This window comes from Stegodyphus dumicola, chromosome 8 (assembly GCF_044657685.1).
Source record: "Stegodyphus dumicola isolate Sdum_Otavi_A_Nest chromosome 8, ASM4465768v1".
NCBI lineage: Eukaryota > Metazoa > Arthropoda > Arachnida > Araneae > Eresidae > Stegodyphus > Stegodyphus dumicola.
In genome coordinates this window covers 58,015,874-58,039,523 of record NC_140775.1, presented here as the reverse complement: position 1 = coordinate 58,039,523, position 23,650 = coordinate 58,015,874, and the positions used below count along the sequence as shown (strand labels likewise).

The window sequence follows — 23,650 nt, the reverse complement described above, 5'->3', positions numbered from 1 at the left end:
TTAAAGTATTAATGCATTTGTGTATAAAAGGTATTAATACATCTGTAGTAATGCATTAATATAAATTAAGATACATGCATTAATACAGCAAAGTATTAATGCATTTGTATAAACTCAGTTGTCAGCACTCTGTCTGTCAAATTCAGAATCACAGAAATACATTATACAGTTCAGTCACAAATTCACTCAGTTACTTAACAAAAACTGTTGAGAAAATATAATTATACAGCTTCTCCTGGCTACTAAATATTTCATAATATTGTCAGCAGCTTTTATTAAAATACTAACTAAATTTGCAGACTTCTAGAATGGGTTGAGTGAAACGCTAGAGTGGAGCAAAAGCAAAACTGAACTAAATTTTAAAATCTTTTGAGATCACTTCTTTATATTCACAATTTAGTTGAAGAAGAAGTAAAAAAATCTCCTTTTGAGTGAAATTTACTGAAGCTATAAAAATCAGTGAAATAAAATTCTGCATAAAATCTACTCATTTTAATTAAGTCATAAGGTATTTCTCCCGCCTTTTTAACGTGCCTTCGTGATGTAGTGGTCTGCATGATGGGCGCGTATTCCAGGGGTCCGTGGTTCAATTTCCGGCGAAGGCGTTGCTCATTTTTCATCTCTCTTGCTCGCAGAAAATATCTAATGTCTCTACAAAGTATGTGGTTATAAAAATATTGATTTAGGAATTCAGAGACAAAAAAGAACATTCACAGAAAGACATGACGCTGAAAGCTGATATGTTTAAGTTCTTTCATTTAGTTCGACCCTAATACGCGTGAAATAGGTAAAACGCTTTAATTTATCATAATCCAAAGCCAGATTTTTCATAATTACAGGTATTTCCTCTCTGTTATTTTAACTGTATACTAGAATACCGATTAGCCAGATTTATATATTTTTAATTTTAATAATACAAGAAAGCACTTACGAGAATCCTTTAACTGATTATACAATGCAGTCAAATAAAGTTTCTTTTGAAGAAGGTTTAATGTTGTCACGTAAATGATAGAAGTATTGAATAATATCTGGAAATTTTTTATAAGGCGTATTATTGCAGGAAATTAAAATAGGCTACATTTGGACACTTAAATGAAGATCAAAACAGTAAAATAAGCTCTGAAAAATATGTTATAGACCTTTTGCTGTTTTCACTTTTGTCAGATGGTTTTTAATTTTGATAAGAACAAATATATATATATATTAAAATAACACTATAATAATACTAAATTTTTATCTTAAAACTCTTGTGTGTTATATTAAATGAATATTAAATAATAATTCTGCTATCTAGAAAGCTATTTGCTTAAGGGAAGTAATGCGTTCGGGGAGGAAGCTTTGCATTCTTGTTACACATGGGGAAAACCGCGAAATATATACAACCCGTAGGAAGAAATCGAACTACCAGTGTTTAGGACGTTGATGGACACCTTGCTGTTTTTCATTAGAGTAATATCGTTACATGAAAACTTCGCAGCTTACCACACGCTGCTCAGATTTAGTAGATCGGAGAACTATGGTCCGTTTTCCTCCTTCCTCTTCATCTGAAAACATTTTATTTAAACTCTTTGAATTTTTTCTTGTTGAGCTTATTTTTATGGTCCTCTAGCAACTTCTACGTGTTTTCACTGTTGGTTTACTAGCCCATGGATTTATCTTCAGATACAGTATCATGAATAACCAAAACAAACACCTAAGTGTTACAGAACTCAACGTCTCTGCCTGCAATCCAATCTACCCGTGATCTTCTAATCCATGTTCCTATAATTCACTTGCTGTTTTGTTAATGAGAGCTAAGCAATGTAAAATATTAAACTGAATTTAAGTAATTAATTTCCAGTGTTCATCATATGGCATAGGCTACCTCCAAATACCTCTGAAAATCCATCTATTGCCTTGAAAGTTCGTAACTCGAGATACCTTTCGTAATCCGAGGCTATTTCATTCAGATAATTTATTCATGTACTGAAATGTTCGTAAAATGTAGCCTTCGTGATCCGAGGTTTTACTATATTTGTTTTTATTCTTAAAGCCATGTATTCAGTTTTCTTCAGTACGCAGTCATTTTTGTTCTTAAAGCCATATATTCAGTTTTCTTCAGTACGCAGTTTATTTATTTATTTATTTACCATCAGATGAGCAGTTGCACCGCATTTAAGACATTCAGCTTTTACGCTCAACTGATGAAATCATCTACCAACTGTGTTGCTATATAAAATACAATAAAATTTTAGAATGTTGATAATTACATAATAAAAATTAAATATCAAGAAATGAATATATAAATAATACAATGAATAATAAACATAAATAGGTACAATAAATAATAAACATAAATAGGTACAATAAATAAAAATTAAAAATTTAGAATAAGATAAATACAATGTTGTTATTTATGAAGTCAATAAAGTATTAGAATTAGTACTCAGTTATATGCATTAAATTTAACGAGTCCAATTTCTTTCAAATTTTGCGTCACATATCCAACATTTCGTTAGTTTTTCGTATATGCCACGCGGAATGCATCAACGGTTCTTGAAAGCCACAGAGTGGACTCTGCTCGTATAGAAGAATACAGATTCTGTTGGTTCTAATTTTTATGTGATGAAGAACAAAGAGCTAATCAATTATTGCTTTTCAATATTAAACAGTGGTCTTAAATAACTATAAGTAATTCATTTGAGTGTCAGCAGACGTGAATTAATCTATATAATCACTTAAATATATTTTATTTATTAATAAAATGTAAAAATAAAACGTAAATAAATTTGTCTTTAATGATTTAATAATTTCTCCTTTAACTCTATTTTTTATTTAAAACTAATTAAAATGTTTTCTGCTTCTGTAATATTTAAACAATCAAATATGATTAAATACAATTATAATGATGAAAAATCATCCGTTAGTATATAATTAATAAAATTTAATTTATATGTTTTGGATGCACATAAACTCATTGTTCCTGATAGTCGATATGAATTATATTTAATGTCATTTTAATGGAATTAACTTCTATTATTTTTATTATGTATTTCTTTCTTTAATGCTGATACACATCATGATAAATGAAGATGATTAATTTAATTTCATGAAATTTATAGGCTGTACTGCATTTATTTAAAATAATTAATCACAATAGCTAAAACTTTTATTTAACTTTCAGGAATAAATTCGCATAATATAAAGACTCTTTTCCTTACAAGGTTTTAACTCAATAGCTTTTAGTATAATTTATGAGTGCTTAATGGAAGCTTCGAAAAATGAAAAGCGAAATATTAAGCTATCAGTAGAATTGACCATTTACACTGCTAACGTTTTAAAATAGCGTTGAAAATTCTGAAACTCATCCTATAGATTATATAAACATTTATTTTTAAATTCACACTAAATTCTTCTGGAAAATATGTTTAATGGGCTAGAAGTTTCGATTTAAGCAAAAGATTAGATGTCTATATATACTGAATCACGTTTGAAAACAAAACAAGAATTTATAGATAATGCAGCAAATTTTACAACACTTTTAGGTATACATTATTATCTGGTGTATCATGGGATGCAAAGAATAAAAGCAGAAGCTTTCTCGCGTAATGTAAAAGCGCTAGCTTTAGAGTGAAAAAGAATCTTATTTTTTCTGCTATATAGTCAAGTCTTTGGGGGATAACGTTCAGAAAATTTTTCGAGGCTTTTAATTAACTGTTGAAATTCTCGAGCATTAACACAAAAGACATATAATTCGACTCGAATGCTCCAAAAGGGGATGTTTAATGAAGACTGGTATAATGATGGATTTGATGAAAAGCCTTTTAAACGCACAAGTTGCATAGTTCTACAAGGAAGCGCTATAATATATATTCATTTGAGTCAAGAATAATTAGTCTATAAAAATCAAACGAATATAATTAAAAAGCATAACTAAAATACTGAAAAATGTTTGTATTATTATTAGTATATGTAAAATTACTGATAATGCATTTTATTTCTAAATTGACATTATCAATGGAGTGACAAAACTGCCTATTTTTATTCCTTTCCTCATGAATAGCAAGGCATTACTATCCATGAAAAGTGTAAATAAAAAAAACAAGAATCATTCATATAATTAAAAATCAGAAGAAAAACATAGCCTCGCGCGTGCTTGTTTTCCATTTATTTCCTTTATTACGTGTGTAGGCAAGACGTCATTACTTGGTATGGAACATGATATGAGTAAGTATGAATTTGATAGCACGAAATGTGAACGTAGATTTTAAAAAAAAACTTTTATGCAGACACCACATTTCTTGTACGGAATATTAAATTATACCCATTTCTTGCTGCAATTCATTTAATTTTATTAGAGATATATTTCTCATTTAATTAATTCATTTCTCCCTTCGCGATAAGGTAAAAGTACATAAAACCTCAAAACATCTTCAATAAAAATCTTAAAACACAGAAAAACATAAAACACCAAAGACATCTAAAACAATTAAAAAGAAACAATTAAAGTTAGAGTTTCTACGCGAAAACAAGGATTTTGGCCAGTGGGCAAGAAGGCGGGTTTTTCGATGCACAAAATGGATCCCACTCCGCAAAAAGATATTGAAGGGGCAGAAACTGACTGAATTCAAAATTCTATTCAGTTTCAAATGTGAACAAATGGTGATTCCTTAGGCTTAACAAGCTACTTTTAAATTGTTGCTAATTCTAATTAATTTATATACGATAGGTGCAGCCGATTGCAACGAAGAATGGAGATGTACAACTATGTGCTATAGCAGTCCCATATACAAAATTTCAACGTTCTACGGCTACTCGCTCTTGCGTTTGGCGAGATACATACATGCGTACGTACGGAGGGACTGATGTACAGATGTCAAGAAAAAATCCCTCCTAAATCCATTTTAAATCCAATTTACAATCCTTTTTGGCAAACTCAGTCCTTTATTCTGTCCATATGTACAGATGTCACGCAAAAACATCGTTTAAATGGTTTCGTGAGTGGTTGAAAAGGATATTTTAGTTAACATATGCTCGAAATTTTTCGCGATTACAGTACTTTCTTTACTTCGTACAAGAAAGTAAAAAGAGTTTCCTTTTATAAAGTTTCGTTTTACTCCTACATATTTTTGTCATCTAAATTTAATATGAATTGTAAAGGTTACTAATCCTACAGACAACAGGAAAAGAATAAAGAGATTCAGCATAAAAAATGTCGCAGATAAACGTAAAATTTGCGTATATTGTAGGGTTTATATTTATTTTAACTAACATTTATTTTAAGTTTAAGCTATCTTTCCTGTCAAGCCTTTACTTTTCCCTAGAATTGCCAATGCTAGTATGTAAATTGTAGTAGAACGCGCAGTATATTCAAATTTTAGCAGAAGTAAGTTCTCGAGCTTAAATATAAAGGAAGCTCTCGAGTTTAAATATAAAGGAAACGAGTTTGTAAGTGTGCTTCTTGAATCGCTAATGTGAAGGTTGCTAGGTAGAAATTTAAGAACCGCGCGTTTCGGCCTGGGTGCCTATCTCGGCAGTTCGCTGAATTTTTCAACTGCTTAATCAGTAAGCTCGCTGAATCTCAGCTGTATTTTAGAACGCGGTTAGTTTAGTTACGATTTCAGAGCCACGTAGGTAGTGATCTAGTTGTTTATTCATCCTGTCATTAATTTTTAGTTTCACAGTGTTTTTGTTAAACCGCCGGGTCGGCGTAGTTTGTGAGCGTCAAGTAAACGCAGCTGTTATTTCTAAAGTGGAATAAAAAGGGCTTTTAACCCTTCTTACGAGTTTGTGTAATTTACAGTTCATAGCAGTCACTTCCATAGTTGCTGACAAGTTGGGGCCACGCAACACTATAATATAATCACTGCATTTTTAACTTTACCAAAGTGTTATTTTTACTGTTATTACTTGCAGTAAGTATGTGGCAACTCCACAGCTTTGATGAAGTTGGACTGTCTTTAAACGAAACTGTAATCAGCTGTAACTCTAATTTTTATATTATACTCTTAATATAAACTGGGCTAAATTATAAACCTGCAAGATTTTCAGTTCAAAATTAATATATAAATAAATAAAAATGTAGTTTTAAGGAGTAAGAAAAGGATTAAGAAAATGTAGAAACTATACATAACATTTCTGTTGCTACAAATTAAATTACAAGAATATAAATAGTATAATATACAGGCGGTTATACAAAAGTCTTCCCTGATATATGAACTGTAGCTGTTTGTACGCTCAACCAGTCGAAATGGCATTTAAGGTATTTGAAGGTATGCACTCGAGATTAGATGATTAATACAACAGATCTCTCATGGTTACGATTATGGTTAAAATATTCCCAAATTCTCGAATGGCAACACCTACCTTTTCCTGCGCAAATTGATAAGCGCACTGAAAAACCGTAAATAAAACCACTGACTTAAAGATCCCCGAATAATGAAAATTGCCGGCGTAAACCATTTGCAAAGAAGAGTATTGTAAAGAAACATTGACAACACAGAGAGGAGGTGAATTGACGCGCTTTGCATAATTCTTCGAAAAGGTCAGTTCTATAGACATGAAAAACATACTGCATCACAACAATATATACAACAACAGTAAACAACAATGTTTCAGAATTATATTATTTCAGAAATGTAGCAGCGAAATGTCGTTAATATCATTGTTTGAATGCAAGTTAGTGCTCCTGGATACATTGCCACATGTTTTCGGCAAGTGTTGCAACAGTACTTCAGAGACAGAGTCATCTCCCGTAACTTTGCATTTTCCGAGCCACCGCGATCCGTTAACCTCACTACGACGGATTTCTTTCTGCACTTTGCCTAAAATCTAAGGTCTACACATCAAATTTACGAGATTTGTCAGAATTGAAAGACGCCATAAAACGTGAAGTTATACTGATTCCTCCAGCTATGTTCCGTTCGTCATTGTTATCAACAATCTCCCACATGCAAGCTCTACTGAATCTTTGAAGATGGGCACGTTGAAAACTTACAGTTCCAGAAAATGGTTATTCCTTCTCTTGTCTTGTCATTGGTTTTACAATTCATGTTTTTTCAAATTTTTTAGGCCATCAAATGTTTCATACGTGTATCCTTCTAGCGCTATTTATCTTTTCAGTACGTTGATAAATTTTTGCAAGAAAAAAGTGAGTGTTACCATTCAAAAATTTCCAAATGTTTTCAAAATAACTATAATCTTAAGAGCTCTGTTGTTTCAAATCATCACAATCTCGAGCGCATAGCTTCAAACAAGGATACCTGAAATTCCATTTTGCATGATTGAGCGTATAGGGATTCTTAAATCCTGGAAGCGCTAGGGATTCGTAAATCCTGTTTTTCTTACGTTTCTTTACGACCAACCTTAAAGTTTTCTTACGAATAGCCTGTAGATATAGTGGAAATATAGATGTCTAAAAGATAGCATTCGCTTCAAAATTTTAAAAGTAAGTTAGCTGGGAGATTAATTTTGATTTCCTGTTGTTCTTCCTTAAGAAATGAATTTTTAATTCAATGAATAGTTGAATTTTAAAATTAAATTTTTTTAAATGCACAATAGAAACGAAGCTTAATTGTTCTTTTAATATTTTATATTCTATTAATATGAGCTTAATTATTCGTCAAGTTGGTGAAGAAAATACTATTACAGTCCAAAGAATCATGTTTCATATACTGTGCAATAAATAAAAATTAATTTTCAATATTGGAAATGTTGTTCTAATTTTGCTATGCCGAAATTCGATAGCTGCGTGAACCATGTTTTATTCCGTTCTTCATATTAACTAATGAATTAATTTACATTGAACTGTCTTGTAATATTTTTTATCTTAAAATTAATTCATAATATTTTTACATGCTTTCAGCTGGACCGAACTCCAGTGCACTGGGCAGCTTCCAAAGGTCACATTGAAATTCTGAGCTTACTCCTGCAGGCGAAATGTGACATCGAAGTAGTAGATAAAGTGAGTTTTTTCTTTACATACCTGTCGTTTTCTAATCATTGCTCCAAACTCTGTGTATTGTATGCAAATAATAAAATTCTTCCAGTGCTTTCCTTTAACACTTGACAGAAAAAAGTATCAAAGGAAAATGCGGAAGACGTTAAGACAGTACTAATTTTAGGAATTAAGGCAGAAAGTGTAGTAACTCTAAATAAAAGCATTCAATTCAGTTGCACAGTATTTTGATATCGCTTTCAGCATCACATTATATGGAACATAATCTAAGAATTATAATCATTTTATGGACAATAATTCTGAAAATATATTTTATAGCTGAGTTACCCTGTTTACGATTTTAATATTTTCATACATTTTGATATCATATGCATTATATATATATGTATGACGCTATAATCCAAGAATTATTTTCTTGTCATTGACAATAATTCTTCACTTACGTTCAATAGCTGAATTATGTTCCATACATTTTTCTATAACTATATATAATTATATGTACTTTATATAATTTGATACAGATATATGGTATTGAATTAAAAAAAAGATTAATTTTCACACATTCATGAACAAATTAAAAAATTATCATTACTTCACTCATTGTAATCATTATTAATAATTTTTAAGCCGCAAAATTAGGAAAGTTGCATAGGGAATAGAATATCGGTAAATAGTTTTTATAATAGAAAATAACAGTACAGTTTACATCAATTTATGACAAATTTCGGATTTTATCCTGACCACATACGAGTAATTAGGAGCTTTACTGTCAAATTTGCCACTGAAAAGAAGACTAATATTCTTTTTTCTGCTTTTCGAGAAAATATGCCGACTGTTAATATTTTTAACTTGTCAGTTAGAAGTATTAAGACTTTCAACACTCATTGATAACCCAACTGATAAAGCCAGTTAACCTTGTACCGCAGTGCATGAATTCTATGCAAAAGTTCTTTGGCACCATATAATAGGTTACGTGATTCCGATTAGATTACCAATTGTTGGTTTTCTCGAATTTTCTAGACAATATGCATACGCTTTATAGAAACTTTGTAGTCGTTTTAAAGCGTTTTGGTTTTCTTATTCTAAATGTTAATAAGAGAAGTCAAAATAGTTATTTTTAAGATTTTAGATAATTATTTTTAACGTATTGGAATGAAGTGTAATTTATTAACTCTATTCAGTCAGAAATTGTCTTTATGCTTAAGTGAAATTTTGTCAGAAATACATTGATTACAGAATCAACTTCTGAACACGAACAATGAGTGACAAAGATTCAGATAGTGAATGCCAGAATTATGACGGCAACTGCACAAAACCAATAGAGGTGATTCTTTTCACGAAATAGTACCTATTTTGATTCATCTGCAATCTTACTTTTCTAAAAAAACATCGTGCTGGCTTCAGTTGTGTATGGATTGAGATGGTAGCACGCAAGCTACTTGCCTCTTGTAACTTCTGCTTTGCATCATAGGAAAAAGTGGCAGAACTAAGCACGCAAGCATGCGAATGGGCTTATGATCACTGAAAGTCTTTACTCGTCACGGAGGAGTACGTAAGTACATTATTATTATTATAATGCGTTCCTCTAAAGCTATTTATGAATTTCATTTGATATGCAGAGAAATTATACCCAATATTGTTCAATAATGCCCATCGAAATGACAATTATAAATGGAGGTTAAAGTTTCAAGCATGTTTTGGGACAACACTTTGACAACTTGGAAAACATTAAAAGCATTCCCCACATACGCAATGGTTATGGTGTTGGTGTATTTAATTATGGCAAAGCACACGAGGGCTATCTGCCTAAAGGGAGGGATGCCTTTCGTGGAGGACTTTCTAAGGGAAACTGGCTCGTATACACGTTACACATGGGGAAAACCACGAAAACGCCCATGCAGCCAGCCCGTTCGCGGGATTCGAACCTCAGACCGAACTACCAGTGTTCAGCGTCTTTACCGCTCGGCCGCTGGTGGGCCCGCAATGGTTATGCAGTTTCCATAAAAGTCCTTGTGATGCAGTGCTCAGCATATTTAAGTAGCAAGTGGAATATCCGTTCTTCGATTCACAGCGAAGACATAGTTGATTTTCCCATTCCAGAAAATCTAACAGATTCTGCAAACATAAACGCTTACCTACGACTTTATACCAGTAGGTGAAATATGAATGATATTAGATGGTAATGCACGCAAAATTCGAATACTGGAAAAATATTTTCAATAAACAAAGACCATTCAACTTACTGATTTGTTCGGTCTTTTGCTCCAAATCTAACTCATCGTGGATATGCTGCTTGGCTACTACCTCCTATACCTCACTGTTGCAAAGGGTGATCTAGACGTTTGCAGACATAATTTCTCTTAAAGCATAGTCAGGTACGGCGCTAGTGACAGTCTCAGACCAAACGGAAAAAAGGAAGCTCATATATGATTTGAATTACCTACATAACAGAATCATCTAAAAAATCTAGCGATATATACGCACAGCGATACACGCTGCAATTCCTCTAACCCGAAAGTTGAACTTTGACTATACCCGCTGATTCCTTACTGCTTTTAAGCGGACCATCGTATAAAGGACAGTCACTGGGAAGGCAGTTAACTCATCAGTCTCCCAGCTTCTGTTATGCATTTCGTCTTTGCATTATCATTAAGAGCAGCCACGTCATGACAACCGGCACACAGCTTGCATAAATGCAAGCTAGGCTCTGTATATATCGGAACTAGGAACTAGGCAGTTCATTTCCCCTGTGACCAATCACTCATGACATACAGAAGCGGCCAGAGATCAGCCGTGGGGTAAGCTCTTGCCTGTTACGCGCTTAATCAGGAAACGATGAATTGTTCATCATCATTCATCAAGTCCTTTCATCGCGCGGATATGGACCGTCAGAGCAGGTATAGACCAGACGATAAAAAAAAAACATTAATATTTAAGATCATATGATTTGAAATTTCCTCGCATATGCAGAAGAGCGTTTTTTGCCAGACATTGCTTTAGGCAATGGGAGTCGTTATCATCCAAGGTGTTGATGTTCAGAACGAAAAAAGTTTTGTTTCAGCTTTCAGCCAACGCAGTCTGCCGACGTTGATTAATAAATGTCTTCTGAAGTTTTACTCAAAATTCGTGTAATTCGTGTGTTTCCCGTAGCATCTGACATCGTGCAAACGTCGTTGACAGGCCTGCATTTTTTAACGTGCTCGTGGATCTGTGGGTCGATGCTGCAAAGTATGTATTGCCGCGAATGAGAGGAACAACTTCTGTAACGATAAGCATGCGTATGTCCAATGAAACTTGTTTTGTATTGCCTGATTTGAATTACTTTATAGTTTATTCTTCTTGTAAAGCGCACTCAGGCTGTGTTTTGGGAAAAGGTATAAAAATAGCTTTCTCTTATATATCTGATCTACATTTTTAATTTGTCTATGAATTTTAACACCTACCCATCAAAAGTTTTTCTTGTGCTAAATTTCTGGTGAAATTCTTTTTTCTTGCGAAATATCTTTAGTCACTGTGAGTTTTATAATGCGATTATTCATCAAATTTCATAAAAATGCTTTATATACATATTTTGTTTATCATGATTAATTTCTTACTTTTGGAAACAAAATGAGATGCTATAGCAGTTGAATTTTTTGAAATACATTTCATCCGATAATTAAGGAAATATAATTTGATTAGAGAGAACTCTTTTTTGAGTTTAATATAGATATTATTTCCGTAAAACATATTTAAATAAAAAATGTATATTAATATATCTAATAAAAAATTTCAATATGTAAAATATTAAACTAAGTAAACTAATTAAAACTAAGTAAAATTAAGCAATTAACTTCAAATAATACATATTACTTCAAATTATTGAGTGTAGTTCCCAATATTAAATTATGTTTAATACTAATTTAATAATATCTTAAAATAACTATGATTTATATTTCAAATGATTTAGGACTGATTTCCAGAATTTAATCTCTTGAGAGATTCATGTGTTTTTACAATACTAACAATATCTTTCAGAGGCAGTTAAAATAACTCAGTGATATTTGTAAATGCAGCTTTATATAGAAACGGAAATGAGAATCAAATGCAAAGTGGTAACAACCGAATGTGGAAATTTCAAATTTGTATTAATTATTTAATTTTAATTAGGAATAATAGAAGCAGCATTTTACATCATAGCATTCTATGTTTAATGCGAAGATTCTTTTACTTTACTTACACTCTTAATTTATTTTTATAAAATACCTGTAACACGTACATAAAGAAAACTACTTTAAATCATTGACAAAAAGTAAATATAAACTTCAAAATTTCATTTAGCTGCTTTAATGATTAATGAATTTAAATAAATGTTGATTTTTCCTTAATAATAATAGTTTATTCTTGTTCTTATTATTTTTAATTTATTCATATAGCAGTTTCTAGTTGCATTAATAAAAATTAACAAGACAGGTCTAAAATAAATTTAAATTCAAGTGTATCTTTAAATAAAGTTGCTACAAATATCTACTCCATTTTTTTACATGATATCCATTCTCGTTTTTTATATCACAGGAATTTTAGCAACATGAGATGACTGGTTTTCTTTAACGTCTTTTACTTCTTTCAGAAATTTCGTAATTCATCCTTCTATTTAAATACATAGAAAGATGCATTTCTACGCAGTATATAATCTAGTAATTTACAAAGAGCAAGATGGGAAAAAGAGACAGAAAAAAACATATTTTTTTTAGCATAAAGTTTCTGGATAAGAATAATTTTTACTACAGATGTTGCTGCAGAGAAAAGTACAAATGCTATACAATGTCGAATCGACTAGTAGATAGATTAATATGAAATTCCTTTTGATGCAAGTTCAATAGCGTAACTTTCGTCTTGAATAAATTTCACTTTATATAACTGAATGAAAATATGAAAGGAATTGAATTTTTTTAACTCCTGAGAAAAGTAAGCTTCGTAAGAAGACCACAAAATCGATATATTTTTTTCCTTATAGAGCTATAGAATCAGCTTCTGATTATTTCTTTCATAGCCCTTCACTATTCAGATAAAGTTGATTCTTTTGTGATGCACTACACCTTTTCATGCCAAACTAATTTTAAATTTAAATTTTCAATAAATCAGAAATTTTTTTTTAAATGCGCAAGTTTGAAGTTAGGCAAAATTCAAATTTAATATTATAAAACACCATAATCTTACAGGTATACTTTTGTCTGCTGCAACGAAAAGAATTATGAAATCAAATTAAACTGAAAGACATTTTTTTTATTTAGATCATATTAATGCCGATTAAAATAATATATTTCAGAATAACGCTCTTCAAATATTGCATAAAATCTAGTAGAATATTTACACTCCTTGAAGCAGATAAAACAATGTTGGATTCTTTCTAAATTCATAACTGTGTACTGTTAAAATATTGTAGAACTAAATTTGAATTTTCTCAGTTTTTAAGCTCATATTTCCTTCTAATATCTATAACTAACCTCAATCAATGCATAACTTATTATAACAGAGTATAAAATTAAGCTATGATCACAAATATAGTTTTAAATATTAGAAGCTTTTATGATGTAACCATCGTGTATGTATGAATACAAAATCATTCTATATTCTTAAAAGCGCGGCTGTCTACATAAAGAACCAAACAACCACCAAATCTTCGTCAAATTCAACATCGCTCAATGCTTAAAAACTTCATTTACCGGTACTTGGTAATTTAATAAATTATTTCAGCTTCTAACATATTACCTATCTGGAGGTAGACACCTTATAATGAATCCCAGTTGTCCGAAAATGTAATTATTAATCTTTACGCTAAAATTTATAAGCATTTTGATGCATACGAGAAAGCAGTTTGGTGCATACGAGAAAGCATTTTGATTTTGTTAAATTTAATTAAACATAATGAAATCTAACAGCATCAAAATGCTTTCTCGTTCCTCTTGCTTTGTTAAGTAACTACGTGACATGTTTCTGGAGAGCAAAAGAATTTTGAGAGGCAAACAAATAAGAGCGGAAAATAATCAGTAATTTATTAACTCCCTGCATTCTATAGCGAAGCTTACATTAGAGAGAGTGTATTGTCTTTAGCTAATATCTCTGTCACAGGAAGTGACAGATAGCCATGTTAGATGGTAATACGCGGTTAGGAGTAAAACATCTAGCAAATATGGATCACTGATTTGAAAGCTGATTCCCTTAGCAGCATATAAAAAGTGAGGTACTAAAACCTATCAACTGTGAGAAAAGTAAATAAAATTCTATTTAGGGAAATTATTTTATTATTTTAACTACCTCTTACTATAATAACAATCTAAACATTTGCTGTTTTAGTTTAGAATATAATATGTCTTGCTTGCACTAAATATAACTTTCTTTTAAGTGTAAATATTTAAACAAGAATGTTATATATAGGTAAGCTATTATATGCTCGCTAAATATTAGGTAGTCTTAAAATCTTTCTTATTTTAATTTTAAGAATAATGATTCTTCCTTAAAACTGTTAATGAAATTAAATAAAAAAAATTCTAAATATTTGTGAATCCTAGACAAGCATAATTAGCTCGCTTGTAAATGATGTACATTAGGTTCTTCTTAGTACTTCCGTTTTTATCCCTTTAATGATCTCTAAGTTTGTTTTTAGCCTTCTTTGAAAAAATAATCTTAACGTAATTAACAATTTCAGATGCTCAAGAAGCATTTTCTACTAGAAAACTAATTTTGCCATAAAGATGGAGACTTAAAACATTTCTAGTAATCCTGTTAACTTAAATTAAATAGACTACTGCTATTTTTGCTTACTACTCTTCGTATAGTTAAAATGCTTTTGCTATATGTACTTACGTAAATTAATTGCATTTTTCCTTTAATAGCTGAGATTCTTTTGTAAATGTATTATACTGCATGTTTTTACATCGAACGTTAAATTATTTAATTATTTCTTGAGTTTTAATTCTCTAAAACGAATCTGAAATCTTTGAAACTGAGACTTCTGACAGAAGAATTAAAAGTCCATATTTAAAAAATAAATTCTGTATGACATACAGCTTCAAAATATGACCGATTATATAAAATAGTAGTAATACAAGTCTTTGTGAGAACCAAAATACTCATTCACAAAGCGTAATGAACCAGCAACTATTCACTTAATCTTTTGCTTTGCATTTTTAACTATATTTGAGTAGCTCCTGATGCCACCGTTAGGATCATATATAAGACATCAAGATACGAAGGCCTAAAACTTAAAAAACTTTTTGTTGTGTGGGAAATATTTTCATTATATTAATTCTTCCAGTCAGGAGAAGCAATAGAAACCTTGTAACGAACCAGAAATGAAGTATGCTAGTTCAATTTGGGATACAATCCATCGACTTTACAGCCAAACAAATGATACCAAAACCTGGATGTTTTCCGTCGTGTTAAGGCTACAGTCTATGAATGAAACATCTTATCAGAGCTATACTGTTAATGTAGAGTATTAATTAAGGTCAGTGTTAAGTTCTTCCTACCAACGCTAGTTCAATAACATCATTTCACTTGAGGAAGGGGAATAAACGAAAGATTGCATTTAGTTTACTAAGGCCGTACTTGCTTTGGAACAGACTATGAGCCGGTCACGACACATGATCAACGATTTAGAGTCGAAAGTGCAAATATTCTTCCCATTACTCTGCGGGAAAATGAGTGAAATTTGAAACACGCTTGTTTACTAGTTTGACTTGAAAATTATAAAATTTCGCAATATTATTCTCGTAAATAGTTTTGCAGATCAGTAATAGGGCAGAGAATTAATAATAAATATCCATCACATCACCAGACACGTGGCTATGCACTTTTATTCTCTTCCCAAGACTGACATAACTATTAAGATTAAAATATTTTTAGACAAAAGAAAAATTTCCTTAATAAACTTAAAACTATAGTAAAAAGGTCTAGTGTTAGAAAGGAATGAAGAAGGAATGAAAATTGTTTGTGCTTTGTGAAAGAAAATGTAAATGTGTGAACCTATATTGCAGTATTTTGTATCGAACTCTGGGATGTATGTTGTGAAACGTCAAAAGAATGTACTACTTAAATGCAAGATGATAGCTTCAAAGTTACATTTCTTAAGATATGTATAATAGTGTAAAATTATTGCCAAGAATGTAATGACTTTCCAAGTAAAGAAACAACATAATACCTTCTACAGAAACGTTAATTTTTGGTATGTGATCTGTAGTTTAAACAATGTTTCATCCTCCTTGTCGGCGTTGTAATTATAAATTTTCAGGTAGCAAGCTAAAATTGTTGAAATTTTTTTCTATTCAATAATATATAAATATAATATGGAATAATAATATAGAAAATAACGACATTTATTTTCTAACACTAGATACAGCAAACAAATTAGGAATGTGCGCAAGTAAAGGAAAATGTGTCTAAAACGCCACTTAAAGCTTGTTCTAATTTTGCATCTCCTAAATATTCCATTTTTAGCATACGATACACTGCAGTACCACGATGACATGTTTTCACGTATGGAGACTTCATGTACATATATATAAATTTTTTCTGTAACAATGACTGTTATTTTTACAATTCTTCAACCATGCATAAGTGACAAACATAAAATCAAGAGTTTATTTGTAATTTTAATTAAAACTTTCATTCCTCGACTTATGCTTGTGATACTGATATGGATTTCACTATAGCATTCAAAATGCCTTTGAATCTTAAAGATATTCAATCTTTAGAATTAACTTTGCATTATAACATTACTGAAGTGTTTCGTGTGAAGTGATTTAATGATGACTGAACATATACCTTGACAAGTATAATGACCCTTTAGGTATATGTAGGAGATCTCCTTCTCCTCCATGCTGTAAGGTTCTACAGAACGTAACTATTTCTTGTTTTTAAACTGATCTACTGTGACAGTCGAAGTACTATTTTTTGTGGTTTATTTATTTGATTAAATTAATGTCTTTCATTACAGAAACTAGTACACAATTTTGCGTAGCCATTGTTATTGGATTTTGAAGCATAAAATACTTTTCTATAATTTGTTAATGCAAATAATTAATCAAAATGCAGGTTTTCTTCTTTAGTATCTATTATTTTTGTTTACCCATTTTTATACCTATTTGCGTACATATTATATTTATTTTTAAAATTCAAAATGGAATACTCCACAAAATAAAGATTTCTCATCGATTTACTGAAACTTGACCAAGAATCTTTCTTTCCCTTTCTTGCTTCTTCTCAATTTATCAATACTAATTATTTTTGCATTAAATGAATTTATTCATCGTTGTGTAAAAATAGAGTATTGATTCCTATGTAAGAATCATATACGATTAAACTTATATTTGTTTATAATCAAGTTTTAAAAATCCATCGCTATGTAGTTTCTAATTATTGAAACATTTACTCACTGCAAATGGGGAACGCGGAATTAATTTTCATTATTACTATTATTATTATTGGTAATACTTAAATACAATCTCAAGGTATCTGAACATTTTCAATGGATATTTGAAAAACAATTAATTTTATTCTCATTATATGCTTCTCGGTTGACTGTAAGATTATAATAAATGTATTCTAGAAATATTTGAGCCTTTAATCTTCTAAATCTTACCACACAAATGTAACTCTCAAAATGAATTTAAATTGATCGAGTTGCTGAAATATTCGAGTCATAAATAAAACATACATATATCACACTTGTTGGGATACATGCGTTTAGTGAAGAAGTTTGCAAAGAAACTTTTGCAATAAAGTTGCTCCTCAAAGCAATAATTCCTACGTTCCTCTTTTTGTTGTCTGTTACTGTGAGTAAACTGCAGTATAGAAATCTACTCTGAAAACGTTGCCCAGAACTAGAAATTAAATGTCTTTTACATGAGTAGCATGATTAGTTTTAGTATAAGAAATATAAGCAGGTTTCACTAATGTGTTTAATATTCTGAAATTTTTTGTTCCCGCTGGGATTACATTAAATGAATAAAATGCTAATATGTAGCAAAGTTAGATCGCCTATAATCAATACAATTGTGTTTCAGCACGGCATCATTTCCTGTGATTATTTCTTAAAGATTCATGTAATATCAAAGACTTCGATAATGACATAAATGTGTGCCTGAATAGCTCATGACAAAAGAATCTCGCATGTATCACTTATAATATGGGATCAGAAACTAAGACAGTTAAACTTAATTAGACATATAACACCTAAATGAAGGCCAGTTACATAGCTGTTATGACTATATATGGCAGAATATTTCCTTTTCAGTTACCCTGTGTAAATTCGCCTAGTTATATAATGCAATTACCTTTATGTTACTTTAAAGCATAAATAAAAAATTTTTTGGTATTAACTTAAGGCTGCGACATTTCATGATTTTTCTCGCATGGACCTGAGGACCGAGAAGCAACAGCAGTATGAATGACCTAATTATCAGCTTTGCCTCATCGATAGAATTCATACATTAAGATATAGTATCAATATCTTCCTACGCTTAGTACCTACAGAAATCTTCTTCACGGTGTCTAAGCACAAACGATAGTCCAGCGACATTTCCTTTAACAAGCTATTTTGGATTGCTATTGGAATCCTTTGTAATGTAGTTTTTACGGCTGCTAGTGTGAGTATGCACTGAAGGGAATTTTACAGTGTTGATTCTTGCCGAATTAATTGTAGAATCCTGATAATCCTTAACTGTGAATTACCGGAGATTCGGATTATTCGATATAAACTTATAAGTATAGTGTGTTATTTTCGTCTTAGTCATAAAAATAATAGGATAAAATTACATCTGCCGATCTTTTGATACTGAAACCATTGTAGGCCCTTACGGTTAAAAGAAAAGGGAAAATGCTCCAAGACAAAAATTTTATAAGGATTTTTAAGGAGGTTTAAATATGATAAAATACGTTACGAATGTATTCCTTTTTTAATTGCTTAAATACGTTTCTCAGGTAATTTTCATTTCAGTGTGAGACAGGGAATTCTTATTAAAATTTAACCAGATAAATAAACGTTTTTATGCTTGAACATTTGTCACAAACATAGCTGTTCATTTTTTTCCCACTTCATGTGTTTCCTAGAATAATATTTTCCCATGAAGAAACTTTCCATTCGTAACTTGTCTAATCTTTCTTTAGCATTCATCTAAGACTAAACATGACACTAGTTTATTATTTAAAATGGTAGATACGCAACTCCTCCTTTTAATTGACCGCTTAGGGGGAAAAGTACGTTTTCCGTTGTCTTGGTTTCTATCAAATGTAAGTGAAAATATTTGAAATATTAGGAAAATAAAACCGTCTACATAATTAATTGTGAAATTTATGGAAATGCTGTATAATTCTGAAAACTGTAGCCTGAAAACTTCGAATTTCAACTTCACCTCTGAAAGTGAAAAATAAAAAAATGTTGAAAAAAGTACACTTAAAAAATTAAAGTATAAAAAATATAAGATTAAAATACTTAAATCAAATGCCCATATAAAGATATCAGTTTAATATACGAAACATATTTAAGTTAAGCAGTAACCATACGCTTTCAGATTGAAGAACTAGTCGTCCAGAAGTTAACAATATTAACTATGTATTTATTTCATTGAAAGTTTTGCGTTTGGAGTAGAATTATTTTCAGGTTTCAGTACTGCCAGGGCACGAAATCTGTAAGCCAATAAACGCAAAATTTTCTTCCAAGTGGTAAAGAAAAAAATTAAACATATCGAAAATTTAGGTGATAGACAAATTTTTAGTTACATAAAGGCTTAAACTACTGGTAATCCCTGAACACGCTTTTTACCATTGCGCGAATTTTAATGGACTTAATGCAAGAATTTAATTTAATGCAAGAATGACCTTAAAATTTCGGAAGCTTTAAAAAAGAAAAAAAATGAATTAGGCAAAATGCCGATATTGACTATTTCTATTGTTAGAAACTTTTGATTTATAAAACGCTGGGTAAATTTGTAAAAGGTTCCAATAAATTGACAATTTTATTCCCATTATTTACAAATATAAGATTGCATAGTGTAAATAATTCTGTATGAAATACGCAGATACATGTTTTATTTCCAGTATAACTAAAGTAGGTTTTTCATAATGTCCTTTTAAGATCTGTTCTCAAAAGGGCCGCGAACGCGTCAATGTCAGGCTGACTTATTTACACGCAAATATATTTATTTTTATTTATGCATTCAAGAAAAATTTAATAAATTATGATTAGTTTGATTAAGTTGTTGTTATTTACTCTTAAGTTTTGTCCCATATGAAAAGTTTATTCTGAAAACGCAGGAAGGTTTCATAATTTGTTTAGTTTTATGTTAAAGTAAATTACTTAATGATTAATTAAACATGTTAGAATTATTTTAAATAAATATCAGTCTGAAAATGTAAAAATATTTAGCTATATATTCCAATTTCAAAGTATAATTAACAAAAATGTCTTACTTTGTGTAAACAAAAATTACATTTCAGATAGAAAATAATTCTAAATTTGAATTTTTGCTTTAAAATGTTATTTTTTTTTTTTATGCATGTTTTGGTAAATACTTAGTAAGCGAAATTTAAATCCTATTTAATCTTTTTTTCTTTTGTTAAAAATATCTAGCCGATCAGCTATTTTCAAATCGTAGATTTGGACTGCATGTTACTCGTATTTGAGACCACTGCTCTAAGTTACGCAAATAGATCATGAATCCGACCGTTTATTACTTTCGAATTTGTTTTGCCTTGGTAACGATCGTCGAATGAAAGGATTACTTTAAAAGACACATTGCAGTAATATGTAAAACTCTGGTGTCTTAAACTTTTTATTCAAATAAATTTATGATAGAACTCATGCGAAACGTTTTTAAATCTCAAACTCCTTTTTAGACGTGAGTTTCTCTCAGAAAACTGGAACATTTGATGCATGTTAATGCTTTCAAATGTCAGTGGCAGTGTAAGAGAAATAAGCAAATGAAAACAAGCTAAGTAATAATTTAGCAAAAAGGTCTACTCTAAAAGCTTGAAATATATGGTTGCTGTCAACAAAAATCACATTATTGTTTTCTTTTCTTTCTCCACCTTATCCATTTATTCTCGCGCATTGTTGTTGCAAGAATCACTGGAGTAAAACTTTGTGCTCACAGAAGGTTTTTATTTCTACAAATGAAATTAGATTTGATGAATGAAAACTAATCTGACTTTTAAAACTTGAGTATTTTTGTATTGCAACTTTCTGGCATTTAGCCAGAGTTTCTATCTTGGGTATCCTTGTAAACAAATTGGAGACTCCTTTAGAGAATACTTCGACATTCTTTATAAAAATAAAGAATGCCTAAGTATTGATTTTCATTATATATAGTTATTTTGTCACATCTAAGTAGCAAGAATTAGAATTCTAATAGTTATGCTGTTTTGTAGTGAAAGCATTAGGCGTAAAATTCATTGCTACTCTAGAATTTTTTATTCTTACTTTAGAGTTTTATTAAAACTGCGTTTTTTTAAACCGCTCACTAATTTTTAGTCTTTTCTTAAATCTTGCAGAATATACAAAGATCATACAGTTAATCCATAATGAATAAAAATATTTCCAGAATTCTAGACAATGTTCAAATTCTTGTAAATTCCTATACTTATATTTGGATATTAATTAAATTTCATCTTGTTTCACACAATGATTCAACAGCTGGATGGATTTTAACAAAATTTCTTCCTGAAAATAATATTTTTTTTTTTTTTATTTTTGCATAGTGTATAATCTCGGAGTGGGCATCGCTGATTTTTTGCTTTTCCTGCTTTGAAAAGGATCATCAGTTTCTGTATTAAAATAGCATAAGAAAATTCTTTATAAGACTTTTTTAAGATTCCAATATGTAAAGAAAACAGAAACTTAATAAGGCATCAATCAAATACAAACCTCTTAAAAAGAAAGTGCTTTTCTCCGTTAAATTTTAACCAGTCTTGTTACGAATCTTACTTTGATAAAATCCATTAAATTATTTATATATCTGAATATTCTAATAAAGCTTCAAAACCTTGTCTTTATCAAAAGCAAGCTTCTGTGACTGGAAGGGATTTGATTTCACTTCGCGTGATAACGAGGATCAATAATTAGGCGAGACTATAGAAAAACTGCGATTTTTTTTATGCTATCGAAATTTTATTTCAGTCCCTTGTCGTGCAAAACATCTAAATAAAAGTTAGAAACATTATTTTCTGGAATATGCACCTCATTACGTGTCTACGTCAACATTGATCCGCTTTTTCATTCTGAACCCAAAGTAAAATGCAAATTCTGCTTGGCTTATCAGATAAGAAGATTTAACATACAGCAGTACTTTATGTATCTGTAGCTATTGCTTGGCTAGATAAAATGGAAAGAGCCCGTATTTCTTATAGATGGTTAAAAACATTACTTGGCATAACAATAAAAAATGCCTTTAATATTCCCGAAATCGTTATCGGACTCAAGCACTCGATATTGATTTCCATGTTTTGCGTTTTGCGGAAACATTGCTTAATTTAAAATCAAAGCTTTCTACTCCACGAAACATTAGAAAATGTGATTCTTCACTGAATATTCTAGCTAGCTGTCTAGGAATTTTCATAGTTTATAGCATTTTTAAGCAAGGCATTTAATGGTCAGTGAGTCCGTGTAATAATTCTGACTATCAACTAAAAATTATATAAATATTAAATTTGAGACATATATTTCATCATTTGCTTATTGTACTTCTAATGTGTAATAAGAACGAGAATAAAATTCCTTTAGAAAGACCAGTGTAAAACCTTTGAGCCGTTGACTTTCTATATTAAGTAAATTTATGAAAGTACTTAGGTCACCGTGAACTTTATAATGAGTTGTTTGCTTATGGATGCAGTATTTGGGTATTGGAAACTACGCCATCTCTTAAACAATGCTTTGTGTTTCCTTAATATTTGTACCAAACTTTGTTCTTAAAAACAAATTTGCAGAACGTTTGGATGGTTTTAGAATAAAGTCTAGGAACCAGATTTTTTCTACTTTGAACATTTGATTTATTCCATTTTGAAACATTCTTTTCTTTATATTTCTTTCGGTACATCAGTATTTGTGACTACATATTCATTGTCTGACTAGACTGAACTGCGTTGAAATATGCGAACAACTGATAACTAATTCCCACAGAATTCTGTTACCCATATCAGCGGTCGCCAACTAGTGGTGCGTCCAAACGTTTTGATGGTTCGCAGAAAAATTGGGACATTTATTTATATTTTTATGAAGATTTAGTTCAAAAATGACGAGTAACAAAACCTATTATGGAATATGAATTATACTTTTTTAAATTTTAGCTACTACTTTTAGCGAAATTTCTTCTGAATTTAGCGAATTTCTAGCTACTTTTACAAGTGCATCTAGCGACATTTGAAAGTGAGAGTTGACATCTACGGATATGCGGCTGTTATCAATAATAGCAAGAACTGTAATTCTTTTTCCTTTTTTGCATTCTTGTTTACAATTGCATCACTGGAAGTTTCCGTTTTGTCTAACTGTTGATCGATGGCGCCATTGCTGAGTAAGCGATGATTATTATGTTTTTAATAATTAAAAATTTGCGGCATAACACTGTCAGTTTATTAATATTGCTTTGCGTTTACCGGTTTCTTCTTGCTTTTCGTGAAGTTCATTTTCAGCGCTTTTCAGTGATATGGAAATGTAAAGCTTTCCGTACAAGAAGGTAAGAT

General features: G+C 30.6%; 1 protein-coding gene across 2 annotated transcripts in view; it reads left to right on the top strand.

Moving 5' to 3' along the window:
• The window catches only part of LOC118201421 (uncharacterized), a 426,452-nt gene that overhangs the window by 267,361 nt on the left and 135,441 nt on the right, over window positions 1-23,650 (top strand). For both annotated transcript variants that reach the window (XM_085821882.1, XM_085821883.1), the window contains exon 3: window positions 7,844-7,942. In XM_085821882.1, the coding sequence (XP_085678008.1) occupies window positions 7,844-7,942 (99 nt within the window). The remainder of the gene's footprint in view (window positions 1-7,843; window positions 7,943-23,650) is intronic.